The 25,954-nt window shown below is 50.8% G+C and overlaps 2 protein-coding genes across 2 annotated transcripts in view; both read left to right on the top strand.

Annotated features, from left to right (window-relative positions):
- Positions 1-15,949, top strand: part of DOC2B (double C2 domain beta) — a gene marked incomplete at both ends in the record, with an annotated part of 28,012 nt that extends 12,063 nt beyond the window's left edge. The window contains 7 exons of the mRNA XM_080357043.1: positions 4,796-4,870; positions 6,129-6,238; positions 12,338-12,464; positions 12,626-12,783; positions 14,850-14,931; positions 15,150-15,246; positions 15,813-15,949. Coding sequence (XP_080213169.1) covers positions 4,796-4,870; positions 6,129-6,238; positions 12,338-12,464; positions 12,626-12,783; positions 14,850-14,931; positions 15,150-15,246; positions 15,813-15,949 — 786 coding nt within the window. The remainder of the gene's footprint in view (positions 1-4,795; positions 4,871-6,128; positions 6,239-12,337; positions 12,465-12,625; positions 12,784-14,849; positions 14,932-15,149; positions 15,247-15,812) is intronic.
- Positions 15,950-21,431: 5,482 nt separating this feature from the next.
- LOC308048090 (pinopsin) lies at positions 21,432-24,064 on the top strand (the record flags this gene model as incomplete). Its single annotated transcript, XM_080356992.1, has 5 exons — positions 21,432-21,780; positions 22,339-22,521; positions 22,803-22,948; positions 23,157-23,396; positions 23,850-24,064. 5 exons carry the CDS (start codon positions 21,432-21,434, stop codon positions 23,979-23,981), a joined length of 1,050 nt encoding a protein of 349 aa, XP_080213118.1. The 3' UTR covers positions 23,982-24,064.
- Positions 24,065-25,954: the final 1,890 nt, after the last annotated feature.

Raw genomic sequence — 25,954 nt, 5'->3', positions numbered from 1 at the left:
ATTTCTAATTGGGTTTGCAGTGGGTGGAAGACAGGGAGGAAGGAGACCTGCGAGCGGGAAGTGATAGATCCAGCAGCAGCGAGAGCAAAGGCAGGGCCGGCAAAGGGAAACCCCGGTGCCCACCCGGGTGCACAGGAATAGTGGTCACAGACCCCATCCCACGGGGCTGGGGGCACCCCGTGGCACCGGCATCACCCCTGCTTATGGGGTGTGTAAAAAACCCCCTCACCGCTCTGACATTCAAGCGTTTGAATCCTGTTCATTTCCATTCTGCTCTCATTCTCCCATTTTTCTCTTTTATTTACATTGCCATCTGCTCGCTCTCATTTCATCTCTCGCCTGGGGAAAGCTGCCAAAACTTGACTACAAAAAGGTAAGGGCCAGGACCCTGGCTGCCGGCGCTGGGAGCCGGCATTGGCTGTGTAGACATTAGAATTAGTGCAGACGTTGGAATTAGTGCTGTAGAGGAGGCGACACGGTGGCCAGGACGCGCTGGGTCCACGCACACGTACACAGCACGGTCACGGTGCATGACCCTTGGGTCTGGGCTGGGACTGGTGTGGCCATAGTCTTTGGTACGATGTCTCAGGCCCCCAGAAGGGACGTGTCCCAACTCCAGCAGCCCCCAGAGCCTCAGTCACTCCTGGATTATTTCAGTCAAGGGAGAAGTGTTTTTCTTCCTCTCTTTGATAACCCTCCCAGACCCCTCTCTCCATTTAGATCTTTTTGGTTCTGTTTATTTTGTTTGCCAGCAGTTTTATATCAGCCAATGTCCCTCCTGAGGCACATGATCGGCTCCTGGGGAGCGGGAAGGGGGTTAGTGGGCTCTTAGAGGCACCAGTGACAGGTTAAATCCAATCAGTCATGCTCTGCCACCAATTTTCTGCTCTGCAGCCATCAGCTCCTGCATTGTGCAGGAGGTCGGGACAACCGGCGGGGTTTGTCCTGCTGCCTGGGGACAGCTGGGGTGCTTCTTGGACATTCCCAGTGGGATCTGCGAGATGCTGGGTGTTTCCAGACCCTCAGGCCAGCCTGTATCCCAGGTTTGGCTGGAGCAGGAATAGGGAATGAGAGAGGTTTGCTTTGTTGTGGGAGTTACGGAAGCTGGTAGGGGTGGGACTGTCCCCACGCTGTCTGCTTACACCAGGAGTGAAGCGCTTGGTGCCTTGGTTTCCCTAAGAGCATACACAGATCTTGCCTGCTGATTTCGGAAGGCAGCAAGCACCCGGCAGCTCTGCAGGCTCCAGCTGCGGCAGCGAGGGTCCCGTGTCCTCCCGAAGGTGAGCGTATCGAGTGCAGGACAGCTGTTAACCACATCTGGATGTGAGGCCAGTCCCGCCTCTGCGGGCTGAGGGGAGGCCATGGCACACTTGAGGAGCATCCACCTCCAGCCTTGACCTCTTAGCACAGTCCTACACTTCTACGTTGCCTTCAGCGAGTGCAGTTTAGTCTTGGCAGGTGGGGCAGCCGCTGTGCCTGTCCCCACAGCAGCTGGTTGTCACCTTCACTGTGCTGTTGCACGCCCTGCCGTGGTGCAGATGGGGGTTTCTTTTTCTGTTCCATCCTGCAAAAGCCTGAGCTGCTGCGTGGAGCAATATCATAACCTGCTACAGGGGATCTGTAGGGGTGCAAGGCAGTGCAGACGCTGAAAGGACAAGGGGTGATGGTTTTAAACTAAAGGAGGGAGATTCAGACTAGACATGAGGAAGAAATTGTTGCCCTGAGGGTGATGAGAGCCTGACCCTGGTTGGGCAGAGAGGTGGTGGATGAACCATCCCTGGAGACATCCCAGGCCAGGCTGGACGGGGCTCTGAGCAACCTGAGCTGGTGAAGATGTCCCTGTCATGGCAGGGGTGGCACTGGGTGAGCTGTGAAGGTCCCTTAACCCAAACCGTTCTGTGATTCTGTTCTATGATTCTATGAGGCTCTGCTGTCCTGTAGCTGCGTTGGTCAGGAGGAAGATGCCCTGGGTGAGCTTCAGGCAGTGGTGCAGGCAGCTCCCTGGCCCCAGGCAGGGCAGGCGCTGCCCATATGAGCATCCCTGGGCTGCAGCCGCCGCTACAAAACACCCAGGAGTTTCTTTCTACCCTGCCGAGCATTTGGATGCTCCCCCCTCCAAAGGAAGCCAAGCGCTGGAGGTCTACACTGAGTGTTGCTTATGAATTTGTTCATCAATATTTATCACTGCAGGGAAATTCCCATCTGCATGTCTCCTCTTGGCTGTGCAGGGGGAAGCACGGAGTTTTCCCCATTTGGAATGGGATGCCCTTGGCCTGGGAATAGGTGCTCAGGCTGGTTTTTGGGCAGCAGGGAGCCTGTTAACTGGGTGGACAGCTCATCCTGGGGCAAATGATGGAACGAATCTGTCTCCTGTGATTCCTGTATGCCTCAAGCGTGGCATTAATCGGCAGCCCCATTAGCCTGACTCGTAATTAAATCCTATTGATTAGCTAAATGTCACTGGCACGGAGAGCAGCTGGCAGCGGCTGGGATGCAGCGGGGCTGTCGCTCTCCGTAGGATTTCAGCGGGGTTGGTGGGGTTAGGTAGAAGAAGGGAAAAGATGAAACTCAGGCTTGGCTCCGTCACGCATCCCGTGATGTGCAATGCCATAAATTGGTCCCAGTAGGCGGACTGGTTGAAGCCAATGGGAGATGCTGCCCCCACAAACGAGCCTTGGGATCTCCTCTGTGTCTTGGCTTTCTTGAAGCAGCTTTAGGCTGGGGGTCCCTCCAAGCAGGGGACACAACAGCTCTGGTCCCCAGTGGGTCCCTGGTAGGGGTGACCTCCCACGGGAGCAGCTTTGGGGAGCAGAGCCATCAGGGCTGCGCTCATATTAAACTCAGCCGTGTGCCAAATTTGTATCAAGAGACATGGGAGGAAGGTAGATGTGACTTTAGGAGCCATTTTCCAGGCTGCTGTCGCTCTGTCTTCCACAGCACATCTGTTAAAAAAGCCTTTAATAGCCTCCTCAGAAGATAATTTAATTGAACTGAATTGACGGGTGAATTACAGAGCTGCCTGTCTTTCTCCATCTATTTGCAGAGAAATTTGCTTGGTTGCTTCTGATTTCATCTGCCGTGCAGCAATGGGCCGATGGAGCCTTTGCTTTGCCCAGCTGTGGCGGTTTTTGTGCCCAGTGGGTCCCCTCCAGAGCCGGGGGACAATCCCAGTCCCTGGCCGCCCATCCTGCCCATGGAGCCGTGGCCAATGCCACCACCTTCCCTCTGTCCTCTGTACCCGCTGCCTCCTCTCCAGGCCAGGGACATCACTCCAGAGCTCGGCAGCTGAAGCCGTTCAGCCTCCCTTCGCTGCCGATATTTTTATACTTCTGGCTCTGCTTTAGAAGCAAAATCCTCTTTGCTGTGCACCATTTGGCCTCCCTTGCCCCTGGGCAGCATGCTCGTCTCCTGACCAGAGCCCTGACCAAGGTCAGGAGCAGCTCGGACCCTCGACTGAGTTGTAGAATAAGGGAGGGGGCCAGAGCTGTCCTGGGGGGATGCCGTGTGCCATCGGCTCAGCCGGGTGTGTTGTCTCTTACATGTAAGTATGGAAGCGATTTGCCCCAGCATTTCCCTCTCTGATTTGCCCAAGCCCAGGCCTGGCTGTTTACATTTTCGTGGCACGCAGCCGTTCCGCCAGCAGCCCAGCCGAGCGCTTTCCTGCCAGGTGGATCCCTGGCAGCTGCACATGCTCATTAATCCCGGGCACCGAATTCTCTGCTCGTCACGCAAAGAGAACGATGAATCTTCAGCATCACCCAGCCTGGTTTCTGTGCCTGGGTTGGGTGGGTACCTCTGCAGAGGACCCCTCCTCTGATCCAGGCAGAGAATTGCCTTCAGACAACTGAGAAATAACTCCTGCCAGGCTGGAAATGATCCAAGGACTTCTGTAGTGTAGCCATTATAATTTCCACTTAGGACCAGTAAAAATTAGGCTCCATTTTTCATGTTCCTGTGTTGTTTCCTTTCCCCATGGAGTTTGTTCCATGCGGTCTGTGCTGTTGTGGCTTTGGGCTGGGTTTGTGCATCACCTTTGGGTGATTTTCAGCCCATTGGTTGTTCAGAAGAAGAGAAGGTTTGTCTTCTCCCTCTACCCAGAGCAGGATTAACTCAGAGCATCTGTATAACAAACATGATCCGTATCATCTTTTAAGAGCTGTGAGGGTCTAGTAGAAAATCCACCAGGAGCGGCCACAGCGAGTGTTTCCTTGAGTTTGTGCTCTGTTACCCCCAGATTTCCCTGCAAATGCCACGACAGTCGGCTGGCACAGCCTCCTGCTGACCTGAAAGCTGTTCTGCCTTCAGCTGTGCCTTAATAGCGAGGAGTAGGTAGGTGCTATCGCACCCTCTGGGAGCGCTCAGAACTAACACCACAACAGCAGAGGTGTGTGTTTGCTCATAAGCAATTATTAAATGACAAAGCCCTGTAATTTTAAACCTTGAAAATCACTGTGTAAATCTACTTAACCCCCAAATTAATTGTGATCCGGGTGTCAGAGGCGGCGGCTGGAAGAGCAGGAGGTACTTTGCGGCCGGTGCCAAGTGTGGATGAGCAGCTTTCCCACAGCTCCTCGTCGGCACAAACCGCAGACGGTGTTTGAGCGCTGAGCGTGCTCGGCTTTCGCTGCACAGCCCAGATCCTGCACCAGCCGCGTTCTCCTTGGGAAACTGTGCAATGGCTCCGTGGACCGATGACATCCTGGGGAAAGGGGCATCAGCCGGTGGGCTCCGCGAAACCACCTGCCCAGCATCTCACCCTTGTCCTAACTCCTGCGTTTTGCTGTTTCCTCTGCAGGGCCTGAAGCCGATGGACCATAATGGTTTGGCCGATCCATACGTCAAATTGCATTTGCTTCCCGGAGCCAGTAAGGTGAGATACCTTTTAGCTTCTCCTTCCCTTCCTGGGGCTGCACCTTTCATTTTGGAATCGGACCAGGGAGCTTCCCCAGGGGAAGCTGTTCACCGGGAGATGCCGGTTGCTGCAGCTGGATCTCAGGTCCCTGCCTGGCTCTCAGGTGAGCAGGAGGGAGCGGTGCTGGGAGGTAAGAATTGGGTAGCAAGTGCCTCTCCAATAAAGCGCTGCCCAGGAGCCCGATGCCAGCCCAACCCCTCGCCCTTGGAGCAGAGGGTGCGACCGCGGCGCTCGAGAAGCACCGAGTGAAATGATCTGGTGCTACAAACAAACCAGCTCTTTTTATTTTTACCCCTTTCTCTTTTGCATTTAAAACCCCTCAGATCATAATAAAGCAGAGTATAAATTGTAAGGGAAGTATTTCCATCTACTTAGGTTCAGCACTTGCTGGAGAGAAAAGTAATTAAAGATATTGATGTGTAGTGAGAGCTTGGTGTAACTGATGGGGATGTTGAATTTAAATGCAAAAAGTATGTGTTGCGAATATTAATTGCACTCTTATTTTACGCTAAAGGAAAGACCTTTTTGGGGGAGATATATTTACTTGTTACGGTTCAGTTGAATTAATTCATAATGTTCAGGGCGGTAGAGGGAGTTTTTAACCACATTTCAGGTTCTGCTGGAAACGGGAGAGCCAGGAGCACTTTCATCAGCAATATTACCTTTCATTGCCATGTTTTGCAAATGCATTGATTAGCATTTCTGCTGGGGGTGATGGAGACCAGAGAGGCAGGAGGGAAGCTCAGAGCCAAGGGTGGTGTGGGAGCTGCAGACTCTACCAGCCTGGAGTAGCCATGGGGACACGGTCTCCTCGTCCTCATGTCCCTCTGCCTCTGTGGTTGCTTTGTCTCTGTGCCTCGTTTCCCAATAGCGCTACCCAAATCTGCCCCGGAGAGGTGAGCGGATCTGGGGTGATCATGGACGTGCCCTGGGCTGGACGTTTCTGTACAATCGTCCCAGCAGCAGGACAGTCCCCAGGTCACCTCGCGTGTTCCTGTCCCAGCCTGAGCTGGATGGCTTTGCAAATGTGTCACCGTGTCTCTGCCCCCATTGCTGCGGTTGGAGTGGATTTGGGTCACCCCATCAAGGACAGGCTGGGTTACAGGTTACAGCACTGGGGCAGAAGGACAATGGCACCGATGACCCCTTCATCCCCAAACTGTGCTTCCTTTTCTGGAAGGTGCCCAAATGATCACCGTCTCCCTTGCTTTTCCAGGCAAACAAGCTGAGAACCAAAACACTTCGCAACACGCTGAACCCCACCTGGAATGAGACTCTCACCTACTACGGCATCACTGATGAGGACATGATCCGCAAGACCCTGCGGTAGGGGCGGGGTGGTGAACGGGTGCTGAACCTGGTGCTGGGGGGATGCGTGTCCCTTCCCCTCCCCTTCAGGCATCCTGCCCATCCCAGTGATGATTTCCTGGGGGGTTCACGGGGCCCCCCATGCCCCAGCCCCCCAGGATGGTCCTGGCAGCTGCTCATGGCAGAGTTATTGCCCACCAAAGCCTGTAACACTCATGTGCCCTGTGCGCATCCATCACCCCCGCGGTGACTGACGCTGGATTTACGGGAGCCTGGGCTGGAGCATCCGGTGAGAGCGTGGTCCTGCTTTGTCATTAACTTCATCACTCACTCGCTGGGCTTGGAGGTGGTATGATTTGGTTTTAACCTCTCCTTGCCCAAAACTCAGGCACACATTAAGGCTTTGTGGTCTCATCTTGCTGAGCAAACCTCCCCGTGAAAGCCCTGAGTCCCTTTTGGGGATGAGCTCTTTAAGAAAGCTGGAGGCATTGGTGAATTATTGTCAGACTGAATTAAGGGAGTTTCTATGAATGTATTGTATTCTCTTGGTTTGGTTCCGTCTCTGTGTGTTCAGCATCTCCCAGGGGCTGGGCTGCATTGTGTGGGGCTGGAGGTGAGCAGGGACGGCGCCATGGGGCCGTACGAGCTTGCAAGTGCCGCTTTGTGGGGAGCAAACTCCTGCGCATGCAAAGATTTCCATGTCTTGGCCGCCGTCACACCTGGGTGAGGGCAGCGAGTCACCCGGCTCCGGCGTGGGGCGGGTGTGGGGCAGCCTCGGTCGCTCCATCCCCGCTCTGCTCTGGGACCGCTGCGCAGGAGGATTCGCTGTAAAATCCACTGTCAAACAAAGGAGGATTCGCATCCTGCTCTGAGGGCTCTGTCAGCTCCGTGGCTGGAATCCGACCCTCCTTATTTGCAGGTACTCTGGGAGTTTATTATTTTCCCCACGATGAGAACACTAAGTTGCCTTGTAAGAGGTGCTGCTCGGAGGTGAATTTGGGCAGAACCTACCTCTTGTCTGCAATGTGCATAGAGATGAGAAATTTAGCACCGCGGATTATTATTTCACATGGAAAGTATTAGTCATGCTGAAAGTGCTGCAGGCTTGTCGGACTGGAAAGCCTCTGGTTTATTATTATTATTATTATTGGTGGATTTTTTTTCTTATTATTTGTTCACTCCGGGCTTTGAAATTTTCAGCCTCTTCAAGCGTGGAAATCGGTTTGTAGAGGGATGTTCGGCTGAGTTGTTTGCAGGAATGTGCCAGGGAGGGGAAGGGCTTGACCCCCCCACACCTTTTGGGGGCTCTGGAGAGGCTGTGCTCAGCCATTCTGCCCATCGGATCTGGTGGCGTTTCATGTGGGAACACAAACTCATGCCCATGGCCCAGGGAGTTCCTCTCCTTAAAAAAAGGCTTCTGAGCACCATGGCTCCATTTTATATCTTGCATGGGGGAGCCAGATCCTAGAATTAAAGTGCTCTTCATTTTCCTTAAGAGCAATTCCCCAGCCCCCTGTTTTCTTTTCTCCGTCTTCATGGTTGAAGATATTGGCAAAGGAGATTTTGTTTATCCTGAGGCGGGTTTAGATGAGATGAGACTTCTCGCAAACCAGCCACAAGGTAGAAAAATCCATCTTTTATTTTAATTCCTTGTTTGGATTCTTTTCAAACACTGGCTATTAAATTGGGTAGAGGGATGCGAGGCTGGGAGATGTCGCGCCTCCTCATTTAGATACCTGGTAAATTGTGTCATCGCTGCCTGGCCGGGGAGGGACCTTTGGTTCATATTAAGAAGGATGGATGGGCTGGGGTCCCTGGCAGCTGGGGCCCACAAGTGACTTTTTATTTTGCTGTGGATTGTGCTATTTCTCCTCCATGAGCCTCTCCATAACACCAGTGACAAGCAACCTTTGCCCTCCTGGTGCTGCTTCTTGCAGGAATCATCTCCTGTGGTGTGTATTGTCCTGCCTTCGCTTCTTCGCTTCACCCACACATCGTCTTGGCAAAATATCTCTTTCTCTGCCAGAAAAAACTGACTTCAAAGCTGCGGGGACGCTGGCGTTCCCTGCGCTAATCAGGCGAGGCTCCCGCGAGGCAGCGCAGGTAGTTGAAAGAGCATCAGTGATGCTCCCCTCGGTCTGGGGGGTGATCGTTCCCCGGCTGCTTCCTTGGTGCTGAAATTCATGGAGGGGCACGGAACACAATTGCAAAGTCTCTTTAATGTGAAAGTAATGGCAGAGATCAAAGCCGCCACCAGCCTTCGCCTCCCCACTGCCTGGAGAGCGAGTGATGCAGCGGAAAAGCTGGAAAAGGACCTGAAAGTCTTCCCAACCCACCTGGGCTCTCGGTAGGATGTGTCCAGCGTGGGTCGGTGGGTCAGCTTTGGCATGGGGCATCCGCTGCCTGCTGGAGAGCAGAGTGATGGATCTGAGAGCCCCAGCCCCACACTGTACCCCAACAGGCTGCCCCTGGCCCCTCTGCAACCTCGGCTGAGCTGGACAAGTGACTTTGCTGTGACAGCCCCAAGCCCCAGGAGCTGTGGGGGTTCACCTCCCCAGGCAGGGCCACCCCGAGCGAGAAGCGGAGGTGAAGGCAACCCGGCTAATTGTGCTGGCAAGCAGGATTTTGTTAATGAACCAACCCCCTCAAAAAAACACCAGATACTTCAGATTTCATGAAACACAGCAGGTGGGAGGATCTTGAAAGGTCTCCTCTGTTCATTGAGTTAAATATCCTTGAGTCTAGCCCAAGCCTTAATCGCAATGAAAACACCCACCAGCAAATTCAGAGCCGCTCGGAAGATGCTGCACTCGGAGGGGCGGGGTGTCTGGGCTTGGGGACAGGTTCCCTGTCAGCACCAGGGGTCAGTTCCACCCTGCAGACCCCGTTCCCATCCGTGGTTCGAGCACGGCCGTGCTGCAGCCTCTTAGCCATGGTCCCTGGTGGTGGGCAGCCGGGGTGCAGGCAGGGGGGAGGCAGAGAAATACTGCAGAGGAAATTGGAATAGGCAGAATACAATCGCCTACATTTAAATAATACGTGTAATACGCAATAAATAGATTGTATTCATAATAAATATCAGAGCTGGCCAGATATTGGATACAATTATTCATACCCAGATATATTGGCGAAGTGATGCATTATTCATATGATGCTTAGCTAGCCCACGAATGCCAGGGATTCTTTGTTTAATCATGTGTTTGACAAACATCATGACTCATTAAATATATTATTCAGAAAATAGTATTTGATCAGGTCTAATAGACGTACCGCAGACACTTAGAGATTTGGGGTCCCAAATCGCTTTACTCCAGCAGTGCTGAACGAGGTTTGCTCTGGAACTGCAGGCGCACTCCTCGCTGCTTCTACCTCGGGCTGTGGTTCCTGTGCTCAGACTTTGAGGTGTTTTGTGATGGAGCCCAGCACTGAATCCTCCTTTTGGTTTTAGGAGAGCTGGACAGTCCCAGGACGCCACCTTTTCCTATTTTCTCTCCTTGCCAGGCGTTTTCTGCCCGTCAGCCAAGCAGATATCACCTGCACGTCTGCTCCCCCATCCAGAGCCTCCCAAGTTGCTATAGGGACCGTAGGGGATCTTAGATATAGGAGATGTGTCTTCAGGCTCCACTAACTATTATGTGCGTGTGTGTTGTGTAAGAGGGTCCTTGCTGACCCCCATTTTCCCTTTTCCACAGGGGGAAAGGGGCCGGAGCAGCGTGTACGAGCAGAAGCCATGAGTCAGCGGCGCGGGGCTCGCGGTGACTCAGGGCTGGAACCTGGGAGCCTGGGCTGAGTAGGAGGGGGAATAAGTTTAATGAGCGGTGATTGCTCACTTGCTTCGTTCTCTTCCAAGGTGGTTTTCACAGCCCTTAACTGAAAGATCAGGACCCCTCACTGGGAGTTGTCAAATCAAACCCTGAGCTCAAGGGATTTGGTTTAATAAAGAGAGACGAGGCAGGGGGGGTGATGTTGGCGTTAAAGGGCTCGGGGTGGTGGGTGAATGTGGCTGCCAGAGGCATCTCTCGCTGTTTGTCATGGAGCTGATTTTCTAACCCAAGGCATAAAAAAATTCCATCACATCGATTTCTCGTAATAAAATTCAAGCCGGTGTAATTGCATTACGCCTGTTTCCAAAGGGAGGGCTGGAGCTGCCGGCTCCTCCGACTCCTGCTCGCTGCCTCCGTGCCAGCCTGCCCACTCACACACCCATCCTGGTGACGGTGACCCACGGGCAGCCCGTGGGACCGGGAGGGCTGGCACGGACCTCTGAGCATCACACACACAGGCACAAAACGTGGGGACCCACGGGCAGTGGCCAGAGATGCTGGAGGGGAGATGGGGCAGAGGGTGCGGGGTTGTGCACGCCTGGCAAGCGCCGCCTCTTGTCTGGAGCTGCTGCTGCTGCTCCTGTTTTTGGTTTTGTTCTTTAAAAGAAAGAGGCGAGAGGAGGAGAGGAAATAGGAAATGTTGCACTTGCATTTCAGATTCTTTTTGAGGATTTTACTGTTGCGGTGGGATGTTTTTTTTCATGGGTATCTATAGTAACGCTGCATCCAGCTATGGTTTTGTGGAAAGCAGCATTCCCGGTCTTCCTGCTTGTATTATTTTTTTCCGAACCCCTTTCCTCTGCCAGTCCCCAGCCCTGACGCTCCTTGTGCCGTGTGGATGAGCCATCCCCATGGCTCCCTCACCACCTGCTTGTTCGCTTGTGAGCGCAAGGGTGGCCAAACATCCATGGAGAAACCACCCATGGAGAAACCACCCATGGATAAACCACCCACAGATAAACCATCCGTGGATAAACCATCCAGGCTCTGCACAGGCCAGAGGTGTAGTGTGCAATTAGTTACTCTGAGGTGGGATTACAGGACACTATTTATCTTTAATTACTTTAATTACCCCTCCTGAATAGGTCCTGTTTGTCAAAAACCTGGCAAGGTGAAGCGCGGCCCCCAGAGGCAGAGGTGCTACCTGTGAGAAATGGGCACCAAGGGGAGTGCATGAAAGAGAGGGAAAAAATCAAGCAGCAAAAAGACCGCAAGCTACTGTAGGAAAATGTAAAAAGAGGGGGAAAAAGGAGAGAATGGAAGGGAAACGCCTTTTCTCGATGGACAGAGAGCCCAGCGTGGCCGCGGTAGGGATACAGTATATGGGATGCTCCCTTTGGAGCAGGACAAGAGGGTTTGGCTGTCCCCAGCTCCAGGCAGTGCTGCTGGGGGACGGCTGGTCCCTCACCGGGCAGCCAGAGCCCTCCTGGCCCCTCGCTGGGATTTCGGGAACTGCGAGCGAAGGCTCCCTGCAAGCTCTAACTTCGCTCTTCTGTTGTCTCTCCTGATGCCCAGAGCTGGCTGGGAAGCGGCAGAGAAATGACTCATGAGCTGCCAGCTCAGGAAAAGGCATTTATAGCTCTTGCACCGATAACAGCCTTCTCTTGGCATCACCGTCACTGCTCTCAGCTGCCATCGCAGGGCGCATCCCCGGCCCCACGCGGGACCCCGGCCAGGGCTGGGGGAGCTTCACGTGGGCTGGGTCTGCAAATCCCTCCCGGTCTTGTCTGTGCAGTGGGAGGGGAGGTGACGGACCCCTCGGTGTCCCAGACCGCGCAGCCAGGTCCCCAGCGCTGGGGGACACACAGAAAAGTGCCCAAAGCCCTCGGGTGGGTGAGGAGGGAGCCCTGGGGGGAGGCAAATTCCCCCAAGTTGTGCCATTGGAGACCAGGTGTAGGAAGAGCCGCCTCGGCCGGGCAGGATGCAGCTGGGCTGGCAGCAGCTCAGAATAGTTTTGCTTCCGTCACTGATGACTTTGTTGTTTCAATGGAAGAGCCATTAGGATGCTTGAGGTCCCAGGTTGCTTTTCCAACAGTGCCCGGGCTGGTGAGTGCACTGGGCGCAGACACTGCAGCACCGCGCTGCTGCTCGGGGTTCGGGAGCATCTTCCCAGAGGGGGCCTGGTCCCCAGGGGGGTGACAGCCACCCTGGCCAGGATATGGGGTATGAGCAGGAAAGGTGGCTGGGGGGGCCTCGAGGTGTCCCCTCGCTCTGGGGACCTGCGGTGTGACAGGTCCCTCATTCCATCCCTCCCCTCTCCGCAGCAGCTCCGCTCACCCTGTGCTTTTTGCAGGATCTCAGTCTGCGACGAGGACAAGTTCCGCCACAACGAGTTCATCGGGGAGACGCGGATCCCACTGAAGAAGCTGAAGCCCAACCAGACCAAAAACTTCAACATCTGCCTGGAGAAGCAGCTGCCGGTGAGCGGGGGGTTCTGAGCAGCATCCCCTGCCGTGGACCCTGCGGCACATGGGAGCGTGGGGCGGTTTGACCCCTCAGACGTGACTGGGGATGGGGAGAGCATCCACAGCTGGGGCTGTGTCCCGAGCAGCCCCCGGACTGGTTGCATTTCCTCCCCCAGATAGATAAAACAGAAGACAAGTCGCTGGAGGAGCGTGGCCGGATCCTCATCTCCCTCAAGTACAGCTCGCAGAAGCAGGGGCTGCTGGTGGGCATCATCCGCTGCGCCCATCTGGCCGCCATGGACGCCAACGGCTACTCCGACCCCTACGTCAAAACGTGAGTGCTGCTCCGCGCCGGCCCTCGTGCTGCCCCGCTGCCTCTCCCCGCAATGGAAATTAATTGGTCTCATTATGAGATGCAAATGAGGGCACCACGGCAGCAGCTTGCGTTCGCCTGCAAGGATGTTATTCCCTGGTGATTATGTTACAGCACTTCAAAGTAAGGCGGGTGCAGCATCTGTCCCGTGACGTGTGGCCGTGCTGGCACAGCCCATCGTCCCTGCCAGTTTGGCAGCGGTTGGGTGACCGTGGTGACCCGCTGCTGGGCTCAGCACCACCCGCAGCCACCACCCTGCCCTGGGAGAGGGTCTGTGTCAGGAATACGGCTCCAGGTCAGAATTGGTGGCGTGAAGCAGATGGGTACAGTCGCGTTTTGCTGGTGGCGACCCAGCGGTTGGTGGGTCTCATTTATCAGTGTGGGGACAGGGATGCCCTGAGCAGGACAGTACCTGTGCCCAGCGGTCCTGGGCTGCGCTCAGCACCTGCGAGAGCCTTCGCTTTCCTTCCCAGTGATACCCCTGGACTTTTCGCTCGTCACACCCAGCGCTGTCCCTGCGCCATGCGGGTGGCTGCTGGGTCAGCTCTGGTCCTCCTGGCTGGTGGCACTGGGGTACGGGCAACCCCCTGCCAGGTATGGGCAATTAATTGCTCCTTTCCCCAGGTCCTGAGGGAGAAGAGGCTCCCAGCCCAGCGGCGGGGCCACCGCCCGCACTTTGGAAAGGCTCTAATTACAACATGCGTGTAATTAGGCCAGACAGCAGTTTAATTGCAACCCATGGCTCTGGTGGCTCGGGGGCCTGGTTAGCAGAGCTGAGGGCACATCTGCAGGTCCCGCTGACGCTTCCCAGTGTCAATGACTGGGAGCACCTTCCTTATTTAGAGAAGAAAATAAAAAAGCCATTAAAATAGCTGTAATGGGCCGCTGTGACGTGGCCTCAGCCAAGTGATCCAGGGCCGTTGGTGGCACCCAAGGGCTGTTGGGGGCTGTAGGTGATGGTTTGCTGGTGCTGGGCCCTGTACCGCTGCAGCTCCTGGTTTGGTTTTTGGGGGGACAGCATTTTTCACTTGCTCTCTGCAGAGCAGGGGACATGGCGAGGAAGGGCTGGCAGACCCGCACCCCACACACCCCACATCCCTGTCCCCAGTTTTGGCACTTTCAGGGTGTTATTTGTTTTAAGGCAGATCTACTGGGATAAACTGCGCCTGGGAGGCCAGAAATGGAGTTTATCAGCAGCACAATTTCACCTTCCTAGTTAATTTTTCTTTTGGAGTGGAGGTGTTTGCATAAAAAGCCACTCTTGCTTTTTTTAAATGCTCATGGGAGGCTCAGTCCCCAGGTAACATCGTTCCCTTTGTTGTGCAGTCGTTTTTTAGGTGCCTTTGTGCTCTCTGCAGTAAATTGTATCTGCGGGGCTTGAATCAGAGCAGATAGACAAGTGATGCTTCTTGCGGTACAAGCCCTAATTTTTTAATTATGAGCAGGATCTGGAAAGTGTAACAAAGAAGCAGAACTGATGTTTAAAGGAGCAGCACCCAGATGAAATGATGATGGGTTGACTTTGGCCTGGCCCAGATTTCGGGTGCTCTCTCTGCTCGCAGGCACTTTAACCTCGGTTGCTTTCCAGCCCTGCTGCTGCAAAGCATCAGTAGGAAACAGCCGGCACGGAGCTGCGGCCACTGCACTTGCTCCTGCTCCCGCTCACACACCTGCCTGCGGTTTCTGTCTCCTGGCAAAGCTCTGGATGAGCACACTGGTCCGTCTGGGCTGGTTCTGGGCTGGCAGGGGTTGATTTCGGGAGCTGGGTGCATGTGCGCGGTGCCAGTGTCCCCTAGGGACTGGAGCTGGGATAATCCATGCTCTCTGCTGGCAGCCGACGACTCGGCTGGTGCCAACGTGGGGAAGTGCGTTTTGGCAGGGGAGGGGAGCTGCAGGTTGGGGGCTCAGCACCCACCTCAGCCCCACTCAGGAGCTGGTCCCGCAGGTGCCCCCGCCCGCACCAGGTTGCAAGGTGGTCCTGGGCAACAGGATGTGCGTGTGAACCTGCTGCGTTGGTTTCATTGCAGTTACTTGAAACCAGACGAGGACAAGAAATCAAAGCATAAGACAGCGGTGAAGAAGAAGACGCTGAACCCCGAGTTCAATGAGGTGGGTTTTTGCCGGTTGTGGTTCTTGCCCAGGGTCTTTTCTCAGCCCTCGGACTTAGAAGGCAGAAAATAAAAACCCAACCTCAATCATTAGGTGAGGGATGGAGGTTGAGTTCCCTGGGGGTGGCAAAGGGCAGCAGCCCGAGGAGGAGGATGAACACCCGAGCCCCTCAGGAACCCGGCACAGGTTCGTCCTGACTCTGTCTCTGCTCCCAACAGGAGTTTTGCTACGAGATCAAGCATGGTGACCTGGCAAAAAAGACCTTGGAAGTCACAGTGTGGGACTACGATATCGGGAAATCGAATGATTTCATAGGTGAGTGGGGCACTCCACGAGGTCTCCTTGGCCTCTTTTCTTGTTTTATTTTCACCTGTGCCTCTTCTTTTTTCATCTGCTCTTCTGCACTTCCTTGTCCTCCCAGCTTGTTTTCCATCCTCCCCATTCCTTTTTGCTGGGTTTCTGTTTTGCTTTTATCCCTCTCCTGATCTCCCTCTTCCCTTCTGTCTTCAGATCTCTTATTCTGAATAAAAAACAGGTTTACTGGGGAGATTTCATTTATCTCTGTTGGATGTCTATGCTTGTTGTGATTTTGTTACTGGTCACTGTGATTTATTGCCAACAAGTGCCCGGTGCCTGTGACAGCCGCTGCGATCGCAATGAGCATCCAGCCCTTGGCACAAGAACAAGCTGCCCGGGGCAGATCCCAGAGCGCAGCCAGGAGGGGCTGGGAAAACCGGGCTGTGATCGCCCGTGTGCCACATCAGGTCATGGCAACAGATGCCGTGACAGAGGCTGCACGGTGTGGCTCCCTCCAGCATCCCTCAGCCTCCCCTGCAGGGCCGATGTTCACCCCACCTCACCCTCTCTCTGTCTCTCCCCAGGTGGAGTCGTGTTAGGAATTAACGCCAAGGGCGAGCGGCTGAAGCACTGGTTTGACTGCCTGAAAAACAAGGACAAGAAAATCGAGCGCTGGCACACGCTAACGAACGAGCTGCCGGGGGCCGTGCTGAGCGACTGAGCCCCGCGGGGCTGCTCCCTCGGGCCCCGCGCTGCCGCCCGCGGCCTTTGGACTCCTCTCGGCTCCGGCTTTGGGCGCGGGGGCTCGCGGTGCCGGGCGAGCGGGACGCCCCGCACCATGGCCCGGCGACGGGGACACCCTGCCAGGGAACGCGGCAGCGGCCGTTCGCTCTGCTCGGCAGGTCCCGGCCCCTAAGGCTTTTCCAAAACGCCTCTTTGCACCCTGACACACTCACACACACACTCACGAGTGTGCACACACACACACACACACACACACGTGCGCGTGTGCTCACGCACACGGACACCACACGCCTGCATGCACTGCGGCTCCGGCTCCTCTCCCGACTCTTTGCTCTACTGAATTACCTTCTTGCTGCCTTGCAATTCAGTGACAAAAATGAATGCGTCCGCCTCCGTTTGCGTATCTAATATGAGCAAAAGGCGTCACTAAAACCCGGAACTATTTTCTCAAGGCGATTGTGTCATATTTCTGGTGGTTTGTCAGTCTCTGTGGTTTTGGGCCTAAACAGTCTTTTATGCATTTAATGCTCCTCCGTCGGAATGATTGTGTCCCCTGATCACCTCGGAAGACTCTTTGCTTTTCTTCCAGGGATGTTGTGCTCGTCCTCTCCGATAGCCCGTGTGATTTAGCCAGCAAGCTGGCAGGGCTCTGCAGACCACGGCTTCACTCTCACGGTCCCCATGTGCACAAGTTTGGGACAAAACAAAAAGCTGAGCAAAGTCACTGACCAAGCAGCGAAGCCTCACGCTGCCCTCACGTCAACTGCTCTCCCAGTAAACCCAGGCTTCGGCACAGGTATTCTTCCAGCAAAGCTGGCTTTAAGGCTAAATTTTTGTAGCACTTTTCCTTTATTCGTCCTTTTCCAATTCATGCCATTACCTAAAATCCTGCATTGGGGCCAAACCAGCATCGCACTTGCAGATGCTCAGCTGCAGCGTGGCCATCGGGTTGATCCATTTTCTGCCTCAAACAGCATCCAAAACAATTTTTTGTGTACAGCACGGTAATAGTATAATAATATAATATAATTACAATTATAAGAATTTGTGTTCTCATGCTCCATGACCCATCACGGTTGGTTTCTGCATCCTCATCCCACCGGGCGCCGGCTCTTGTGCAAACATGACGTAGTCGGCAAGAGCCGCTGCCCGGTGGGATGAGCTAAAATATCTGTGAACTGCTACACAGAAGAACTTGCAGAACTGATTTTTGCAGATTTTAATGATATTGACAACTTTAACTTTAAACCTGACAAATGTGCTACATCTTGCCAGAAATTTTTGAAGCCTTTAAACCATGTTTTCTTAGGAAGAGCTGCTGTTTGGTCTGAATTACCTCCAGCTTCTGAGCCCTGTAACTCTGTGTGTGTGTGCGTGTGTGTGTGTTGCCGACTTCTGGTTTGGTTTTGGGTTTTCTTTTGGAAAGCAATTGAGTCTCTGGAAACCTACGTTTACTTTTTGAAGTGACGATCGTGTTACACCTTGTTTGATATGGGGAGGGGGGAAATAAGACAACGTTCATAGGGTCTTTTTTAATAACTTGATATTTGTAATGCATTCTACAGATATGCATGGATTTTATTTGAATGCCGGCAGCGTGTCATGTAGGATGTTCCTGATAATTTTCTCTCTCTTATCACTGGTCCGGCACCTTAAAACCTGGTTTAGGTCTGAGCTTCCAGGAGAGCTATGGGGGCGCTGGGTCTCCTGTGCCTCCCTTTTCTTGCAAAGTTACTTTCAATCCATCACTTGTTTCAGCACATTTTGCCATAAAACTGGTTTATGCCTGAGAAATAGGACATTGTTTGTGTGGGGGGTTCCTTCACTTTGTATCCCAGTCTTTTCTAAGCAGATGTTCCGTCTGTCCATCCGTCCCAGCTGCATGCAGAGTGGTGGCCTCGTGAAATGTTTGATACCGATGTTTTGCTACCATGTGAAGGCTGCAGAAACTGCCCTTACCTGCATCCTAAAAGACTTTTTTTGTATTTAAGTATTATCTATCTGTGTACTTTTTGTCAGATTTGTTAATATTTATAATGAGAACCCCAAATAAAAAGGGGGAAAAAAAGTGCATCTTTTTTGATCTCCTTGCGTCTCAACCAGAGCATCGAGTGACCCCGAGATGCGATGAAGAGCTGGGAGGGGGGGGGTTTAAACCAGAGCACGGGGTGCTGCTCAGCTCTCTTCTCCACTTAAAATCTCTTGCTGCAAAATAAAACAGAAACACCAAAACCAAAGCAACCCATAACTGGGCTTATCTGGGGACCCGCTCTGCCTCGGTGGGGGCTGGGAGGGAGACTATTCAAGGGAGCATTAAAAATAAAATAATAAAATAAAATAAATCTCTTTTTCCTGAAGTTTCCATTAATGTTGCCTTACTCAAGGCTCCTGTGGGTGGGTCAGCGCCACCTCTACCTGGATTCTTGACATCTCGGACATGCTGAGCATCCTCCCCATGGTGAAGATGGAGACCTCCCAGTGCTGGGCTGTGAGCCGAGGTGTCCCCGCGGCTGCTCCAGCTCTGCTGGTTAATGTAGATTGTTTCAATCATTTTGGATTGATCGAATGTGCACTTTCAGAGGTTCACGCTCAGTGGGAGCAGCCGGGCTGCTCACTGGTGCTGAAGGTGATTTCCCCCTCCCCGGGTAGCCCTGATGGTGTTAATTCACTTCGTTAGCACCGCTTGGCTGCACTGAAATTAAAAACCCGCCGCTGGTCCTGGCCTGGGGGACACCGGAGCTTCAGAGTCCAGCAGCACATGAAGATGGGCCAGGGAGATATGGCACTTCCCTGCCCTCGGCCCAAATATCTGCAAATATGGCCCAAACTGAGCTTCCCTCATAGACAGATATATAGATACAGACACACTTTACACACAAACACACACATCTCTCTCTCTCTCTCTCTCTCTCTCTATACACCCCCCCCGACCCCGTACCTGTGTATGTGTATACATATATATCTCTCTCTCTGTATACACACACACACACACACACACACACAGAGGTGTATGTGTATATATACACACACACCTGTATATATACATATATATATACCTGTACGTGTGTGTGTGTATATATATATATACACACACACACACACACACATATACACACACACACACACGTGTACACACACAGACATATATGTGTGTGTGTGTGTGTGTGTATACAGGTGTGTGTGTATATATATATATATACACACACACGTACAGGTATATATGTACAGGGGTGTGTGTGTGTGTGTATACAGGTGTGTGTGTGTATATATATATATACACACACACACGTACAGGTATATATATATGTACAGGGGTGTGTGTGTGTGTATATATATACACACACACACACACACCCCTGTACATATATATTTTTTATATTTTTTATATGCATATACACATATATACATATACATATATATGCATATATACATATGTATGCATACATATATATACACACATACATATATATACACACACCTATATATATCTATAGATATGTAGATATATATAGGTGTGTGTAAATATATATATATGTGTGTGTGTGTGTGTGTGTATAGATAGATAGATATAGGGGGGGTGCGTGTGTGTGTGTGTGTGTGTGTGTGTATACACACCTATATATATCTATAGATATATAGATATAAATATATAGAGATATATAGGGGTGTGTGTGTGTATATATATATATATATATATATATATATTTACACACACCTTTATATATCTATATCTCCTTACAGTGACACAAATATATATCTGTATATACACACTATAGGTAGATGGATACTCACACATATATATGCATATGCGCACATGTATATGTGACCGAGTTAATTAATTATATGCTGGAGTCTATATATTTTCAAACACTAAAGGCAGGGCATCTCTGTGCCACTTGGACACACTGACGAGGTGTAGGATCCAGACGAGCATCATAAATAGATATTCATTTATAAGTATATAAATGCAATTCTTGCATTATGTTTTCTATGATCTATATATTTGTTGTAGTTGAGCAGGCAGTTAAACTCCACACACCCCCCCAAGCCCCTCACCAGCTACAAGGAGACAATTAATTCTGTCCCAGTTGAAACCAGGACAGTATTATATATATATAAATATTTTATATAATTTTTATATATATATATATATATGTATGTATGTATAAAATATTTACACAGGCTATATTATATAATCTAGAAATACATGTTAAATATATACTATAATATATGCTGTATATATACATGTGCTGTAGATATAACTCTCTACACACATGTATATGTATAGCTACACATTCATTTTTATAACTTTTATTTATTGTAATACTGGAAATAGTATATCTGTTCATATATGTCTAATAAAAATTTTAAGTATCACCTTTATATAATAAATATATGTAGGCAGATATTTCTAGATACATGCCCTCATATGCTATATATTTATGCTTGTATATAAAAATACACATCTTTGTGTAGACATATACAAAAATAAATATGCCTGTGTATGTATTTATATATATATACACACTGTATATATGATGATATTATATATAAAAAACCAATCACATGTATATAAATGTTTGTATTAAATAAGTGTATACTATATACAACTTAAAATATGTATATATATCAAATATGATATATAAATATATGTGAGTGTATACATTATATAGCAAGGTACAGATACAGGCAGCTACAATTAATTGCACACATATGGGTGTGTATAGTAACTCTTTTATACTATAATATATAATAGTTGTATATGGTATATATAGTACAAGAATGTCTTTATGTAATTTAATATGCATACATAGGTATATAAAATATTTTTATATACTAGATTACCTAAGTAGATATCACATGGCATCTGTGTAGGATATATTGCATTAAAGATATGTGTGAATTAGTTACAGATACAGGTAACATGCTCTCTCATACTCTTTCTTGCATGCTCTCTCCACATAGAATCTATTCCCTAACAATACACATGTACACATGTATATACACACATCAATTATTCTATAAAATATTATAAATTAAATAAAATGTATTTTCTATATATTATGTTATGTTTGCTATCTATAATAAATTAGTTGATGTATTAATACTATTGCTATATTTAATAGACATTCATTGAGCACATTTAGAACCAGCGCAGCTGTACGAGATGGGACCAGCCACACTTATGGGGGAGGCAGGGGGGCAAAAAAACCCTATTTACTTAATTAAATGATGCACCGTTCAGATATATTTTTTTAAAGTCACTCTTTATCCCCTCCAGAATAAAGAGCTGATTATAAAAAGCAGGGGGGCAGGAGGACAAACCTTTCAGATTAAACAAAAAGCTTAAGGTAGTTTAATGCAAAGCTCCTCTGGGTCACGTCAGCACCTCCAGCTTTATAAAAGAGGTTTTTCTTTGGGGAGGGTCCCCTGCAGGGGCTCTGGTTCTCCAGCTCGCCATGGACCCCACCAACAGCCCTCAGGACCCCCCACACACCAGCACCCCGGGGCCTTTCGATGGCCCCCAGTGGCCCCACCAGGCCCCGCGGGGGATGTACCTGTCGGTGGCCGTGCTGATGGGCATCGTGGTGATCTCCGCCTCGGTTGTGAACGGCTTGGTCATCGTGGTTTCCATCAGGTACAAGAAGCTGCGGTCGCCCTTGAACTACATCCTGGTGAACCTGGCCGTGGCCGACCTGCTGGTGACGCTCTGCGGCAGCTCCGTCAGCTTCTCCAACAACATCAACGGCTTCTTTGTGTTCGGCAAGCGGCTGTGTGAGCTGGAGGGCTTCATGGTGTCCCTGACAGGTAAGGACATGACCCAGGAGACCTGTCTTGATCTTTGGTTGGTGCCATTGTGTTTAGCAAAGAGGCTTTGGGGAATGTTTCATCAACTCATGGCTTCTCCTAAACACGATGCTGTCATGTGTGACGCAGAACTCGTGTCCTGCAACTGTTCTTTAGCACAAAGAGGGCTGGAGTAGGCACTTGGCTGACACCAGGTCACCACACACTCCATCTTGGTCTCCATAGGGAGAAATATCACTGGACACATCATTGTCCTTGCTTTGTGCTTTGTGGGTGCTGTGTCAGCACACAGATGTTCCCATGTGGACCAGAAACATGAAATGCTGCATGAAACCTTCCACTGAACACACTCCAGGGCAGAAACCACAGTCAGAACCACAATGCATCCCAGACACACCATTGCCAGCTCTGTTTTCGAGGGCCAAATATCCTCCCAGCTCTTCCTGCTTTAAGAAAAACACCTGACTCTCGTTACATTTACTTCAGCAGCTCTTACTCACTGTCTGCAGGGCCCAAGCCCAGGATGTCCCTCAGACACCAACCTCCTCCTCTCCGCAGGCATCGTGGGGCTGTGGTCCCTGGCCATCCTGGCCTTGGAGCGGTACGTCGTGGTCTGCAGACCCCTGGGAGACTTTCGGTTCCAGCACCGTCACGCCGTCGCCGGCTGCGCCTTCACGTGGGGCTGGTCCCTGCTCTGGACAACCCCACCGCTCCTGGGCTGGAGCAGCTACGTGCCTGAAGGTGGGGAGATGTGCTTCAGATGTGAGCTCAACTCCACAGCTGCTTCTCGTGTGTTGTTTGCAAGGGCAGGGTGGTTGGAGAGCAGCTAGTCTGGTGTTTAAAGTGTTAACACCTGCGTGCTCAGTCAATAATCCTCTCTTGGAGGCTGTTCCTCTGAAGTTTCCCACTGCAGGACACGCTGCAGCCGATCTGACATGTTTGGTGGACATTGAAGCCATGAGCTGCTCTGGCTGCTATCGAGCTGATAGCTTTAGGTTTGTTTCACAGCTTACTTGTTCCAGGTCTGAGAACCTCTTGCGGGCCCAACTGGTACACGGGTGGCAGCAACAACAACAGCTACATCTTGGCCTTGTTCGTCACCTGCTTCGTGATGCCCCTCAGCCTGATCCTCTTCTCCTACGCCAACCTGCTGATGACACTACGAGTGGTAAGTACAAGTACGGGTGAGTTCATGGTTTTCTGCTCTCAAAACGCTGGCAAGGCACATCTCCATCGGGATGAAGAGCCTCATGGCCGCTTTTCTGACTGTTGATGGTGCTGACATCTCCTGGCGCTGCTGTTGGGGCACCTGAGGGATGGAAATGCTGTTGGAAGTCGTTAAGAAGGGATCTCTCCCTCTTCAAAACTCCCCGCAGGCTGCAGTACAGCAGCAGGAGGCGGACACGACGCAGCAGGCGGAGCGGCAGGTGACGCGGATGGTGGTCGCGATGGTCATGGCTTTCCTCATCTGCTGGCTGCCCTACACCACCTTTGCGCTGGTGGTGGCCACCAACAAAGACATCGCCATCCAGCCGGCTCTCGCATCCCTGCCCTCCTACTTCTCCAAGACCGCCACGGTTTACAATCCCATCATCTACGTCTTCATGAACAAACAGGTGAGAGGGAAAGCCAGTAGGTAATGAAACCACAGCTTCACTGGGGCTTTGGAGAACAACTTAATGGCCTCATACATCATGGAGGAACCATCTATCCTATCTGGAAGTTTAGATGCAGGTTCGATCTGGGAGTTGCTGTATAAGCAGCAGGGTTTTGGGGAATAAAATGGAAAGGGAGGGAGCAGTCTCCAAGCCCAAACAAGAGCTCATTTTCTGCTTCCAAGATTTTATGGGGTCAGGCAACTTAATTTTAGATCACAAACTCCCCATTGAACACACAAAATGCAATGTTTATTGTCAATAAACTGCGAGGATCTGGGAAGAGTTGGGCTGGGAATTAATACACATCTCACCCAAAATACACTGAGCACCCACCCGCAAACTCTGTCTCCAAGTCTCGAGGCAGACACCAGGTTCCTTCCACAACACGTACCCTGTCCCTTCCCTTTCCAGTTCCAGAGCTGCCTGCTGAAGATGCTGTGCTGCGGTCACCACCCCCGGGGGACAGGCAGAACCGCTCCGGCTGTCCCCGCTTCCCCCACAGACAGGCTGCGGAATAAGGTGACACCGTCTCACCCCGTTTAACCGCGGCCAGATCCAGTTGTTAATATTAAAAAATAAAAAAATAGAGTAATATTTCCTTGATGCAAAACATCCCAAGTTGTCCTTTGGCCCCAGGCCAGGCTGAATGCGCTCAGCTGTGCCACCAGCTCCAAAGCTGCCTGTGGAACAGGGCTGTATATTCACCACCCAACAGACCCAGTCCTACTCGCATTCCAGATCTCGCTGTGAAGTTCAAGGTCGCACACAAACTCAAGGTTTACACTCACAGTAAAAATCCAGCAGGTATGTTTAAGTGCAGACTCCGCTAATAAACATTAATAAACATTGACGAGTTCACATGCATCTGTTTTACCGGCTGATACCGGCAGAAAACGCTTCACCTCCTGCTGTTACAATGGCTCTTCTCTCACAGCAAATGACACATAGGCCATTATAATGGATAGCAAGACATAAAACAGTTTGAAGACACAATTACATATTTTATTTGTATTTAAGGCAATAAGGAAGGGTGTTAAATCTACTGATTTTGCAGCAAGCTTGAAAACCCAGGTTGTAACCGGCCCTGTGGACCCTGAGGATGAGGCAGAACTGCTGTTACCTGAACAGCTGCGTCCTGCAAGTGCCTCCAGAAATGGAGAGAAATTCAGAGACATTCAGCCCCCACAGGCGGGGGCCAGGACACCCCCCTCAACCCCATCCGTGTGTCTCAACCTCCTTCTCCCCACTTGCTTTCTTCACATGCTGGCAGCTCAGAAAGGAATTAGAACAGCTCAGTATCACTGTTTTAATTTAATTAATTGGCCTTTAATTCTCAGGGAAGCTGAAAAGCATTAGATGGGCCTCCTCTGATCCTCTCTGCTGTCTTTCACTGGTCCTTGTTTAATTCTTTGTGTTAATTACAGCTTCTGTGTCCATGCTTTATGTTATCAGGATGATTTACATTCATGGTAAACTTAAATCTGGAAAAGTACAAGTAGCTGAGAAACAAATCTCTGCTGTGTTCCGGCCTCGATAAGGAGAGCAGACAGGCTACGGGGCTACTTGAAAGGCTCTCTACCAACAGAAATAAAAATTCTCCACATTAAGATTTAAAAAAAGATGGGGAAATGGTTCACAGTCTGCTCGGCATTTGGTCTGACAGATAAAATAGAAAAAGAAATCCAAGCTGCTGAGATTTCACGTTGCAAACCAAGGGGATATATAATTACGTGCATACAAAAATGCACGTGCGCTTGCTCCACACCACCACACTGCTGCAGCCCTTCAAGTTTTAATTGCTTTTTATTTAATTGAGCAAGCCTAGGAAACATAACAAGACATTGCCCAAAGTAGGGAGGGAATGTCCTTTGCCTATTTGTCAGTTGTGGGTAACAAGCTGCTAAGGACAGAATCACAGAGCGAATTTGCCATTTAGCTTTTGCTCCCATTTTCGTAGCTGGGAAGAACCTGGCTTGAACAATATTCAACTTTTGCCTGGCCAGAATTGTGCAACACACAAATGCGTCTCCCATGGCTGGCACTGCAGTTACCTGAGGTGCAGAACCCAAGCTGCAGCCTCCTTGCTGCTGGTGCTTCTGCTCTGTCATTAAATGGAAGAAAGATCTGCTATTTTTTCTTGATTTCTTCTGAAGAAAGCATCTTCCCTGGAGCTGCTCTGTCAGCAGGTAGTTGTATCCATAGTCTGATGATGGGAAACGTAGTTATTACCAAGTAAAAGCAAAACAAAAACCCAAACCAACAGCAAAACACCAAACCACCAACCCAAAAAAGAACCCCGCCCAAAACCAGAAAAATAACCACATAGCACAATAACCTTGAAAACTTTTATTAGTATCATTAAACTGAATTAACTAACAGTTACAGACAGGTGGAATTTCCCTTCACGTGGTTAACACCCAGCTGTACAAAGGCACTAAAATCAGTGTCTGTTAAATAGGGACAAGGACAAACTTCACACCTCCTGCACCTGAGCAGTATCTATCACAAGAAAAGTT

The sequence above is a fragment of the Nesoenas mayeri genome (genome assembly GCF_963082525.1).
Source record: "Nesoenas mayeri genome assembly, chromosome: 20".
NCBI classification, from domain to species: Eukaryota; Metazoa; Chordata; class Aves; order Columbiformes; family Columbidae; genus Nesoenas; species Nesoenas mayeri.
Note: the sequence above shows the minus strand (reverse complement) of the source record. Positions and strands in the feature narration are given on the sequence as shown.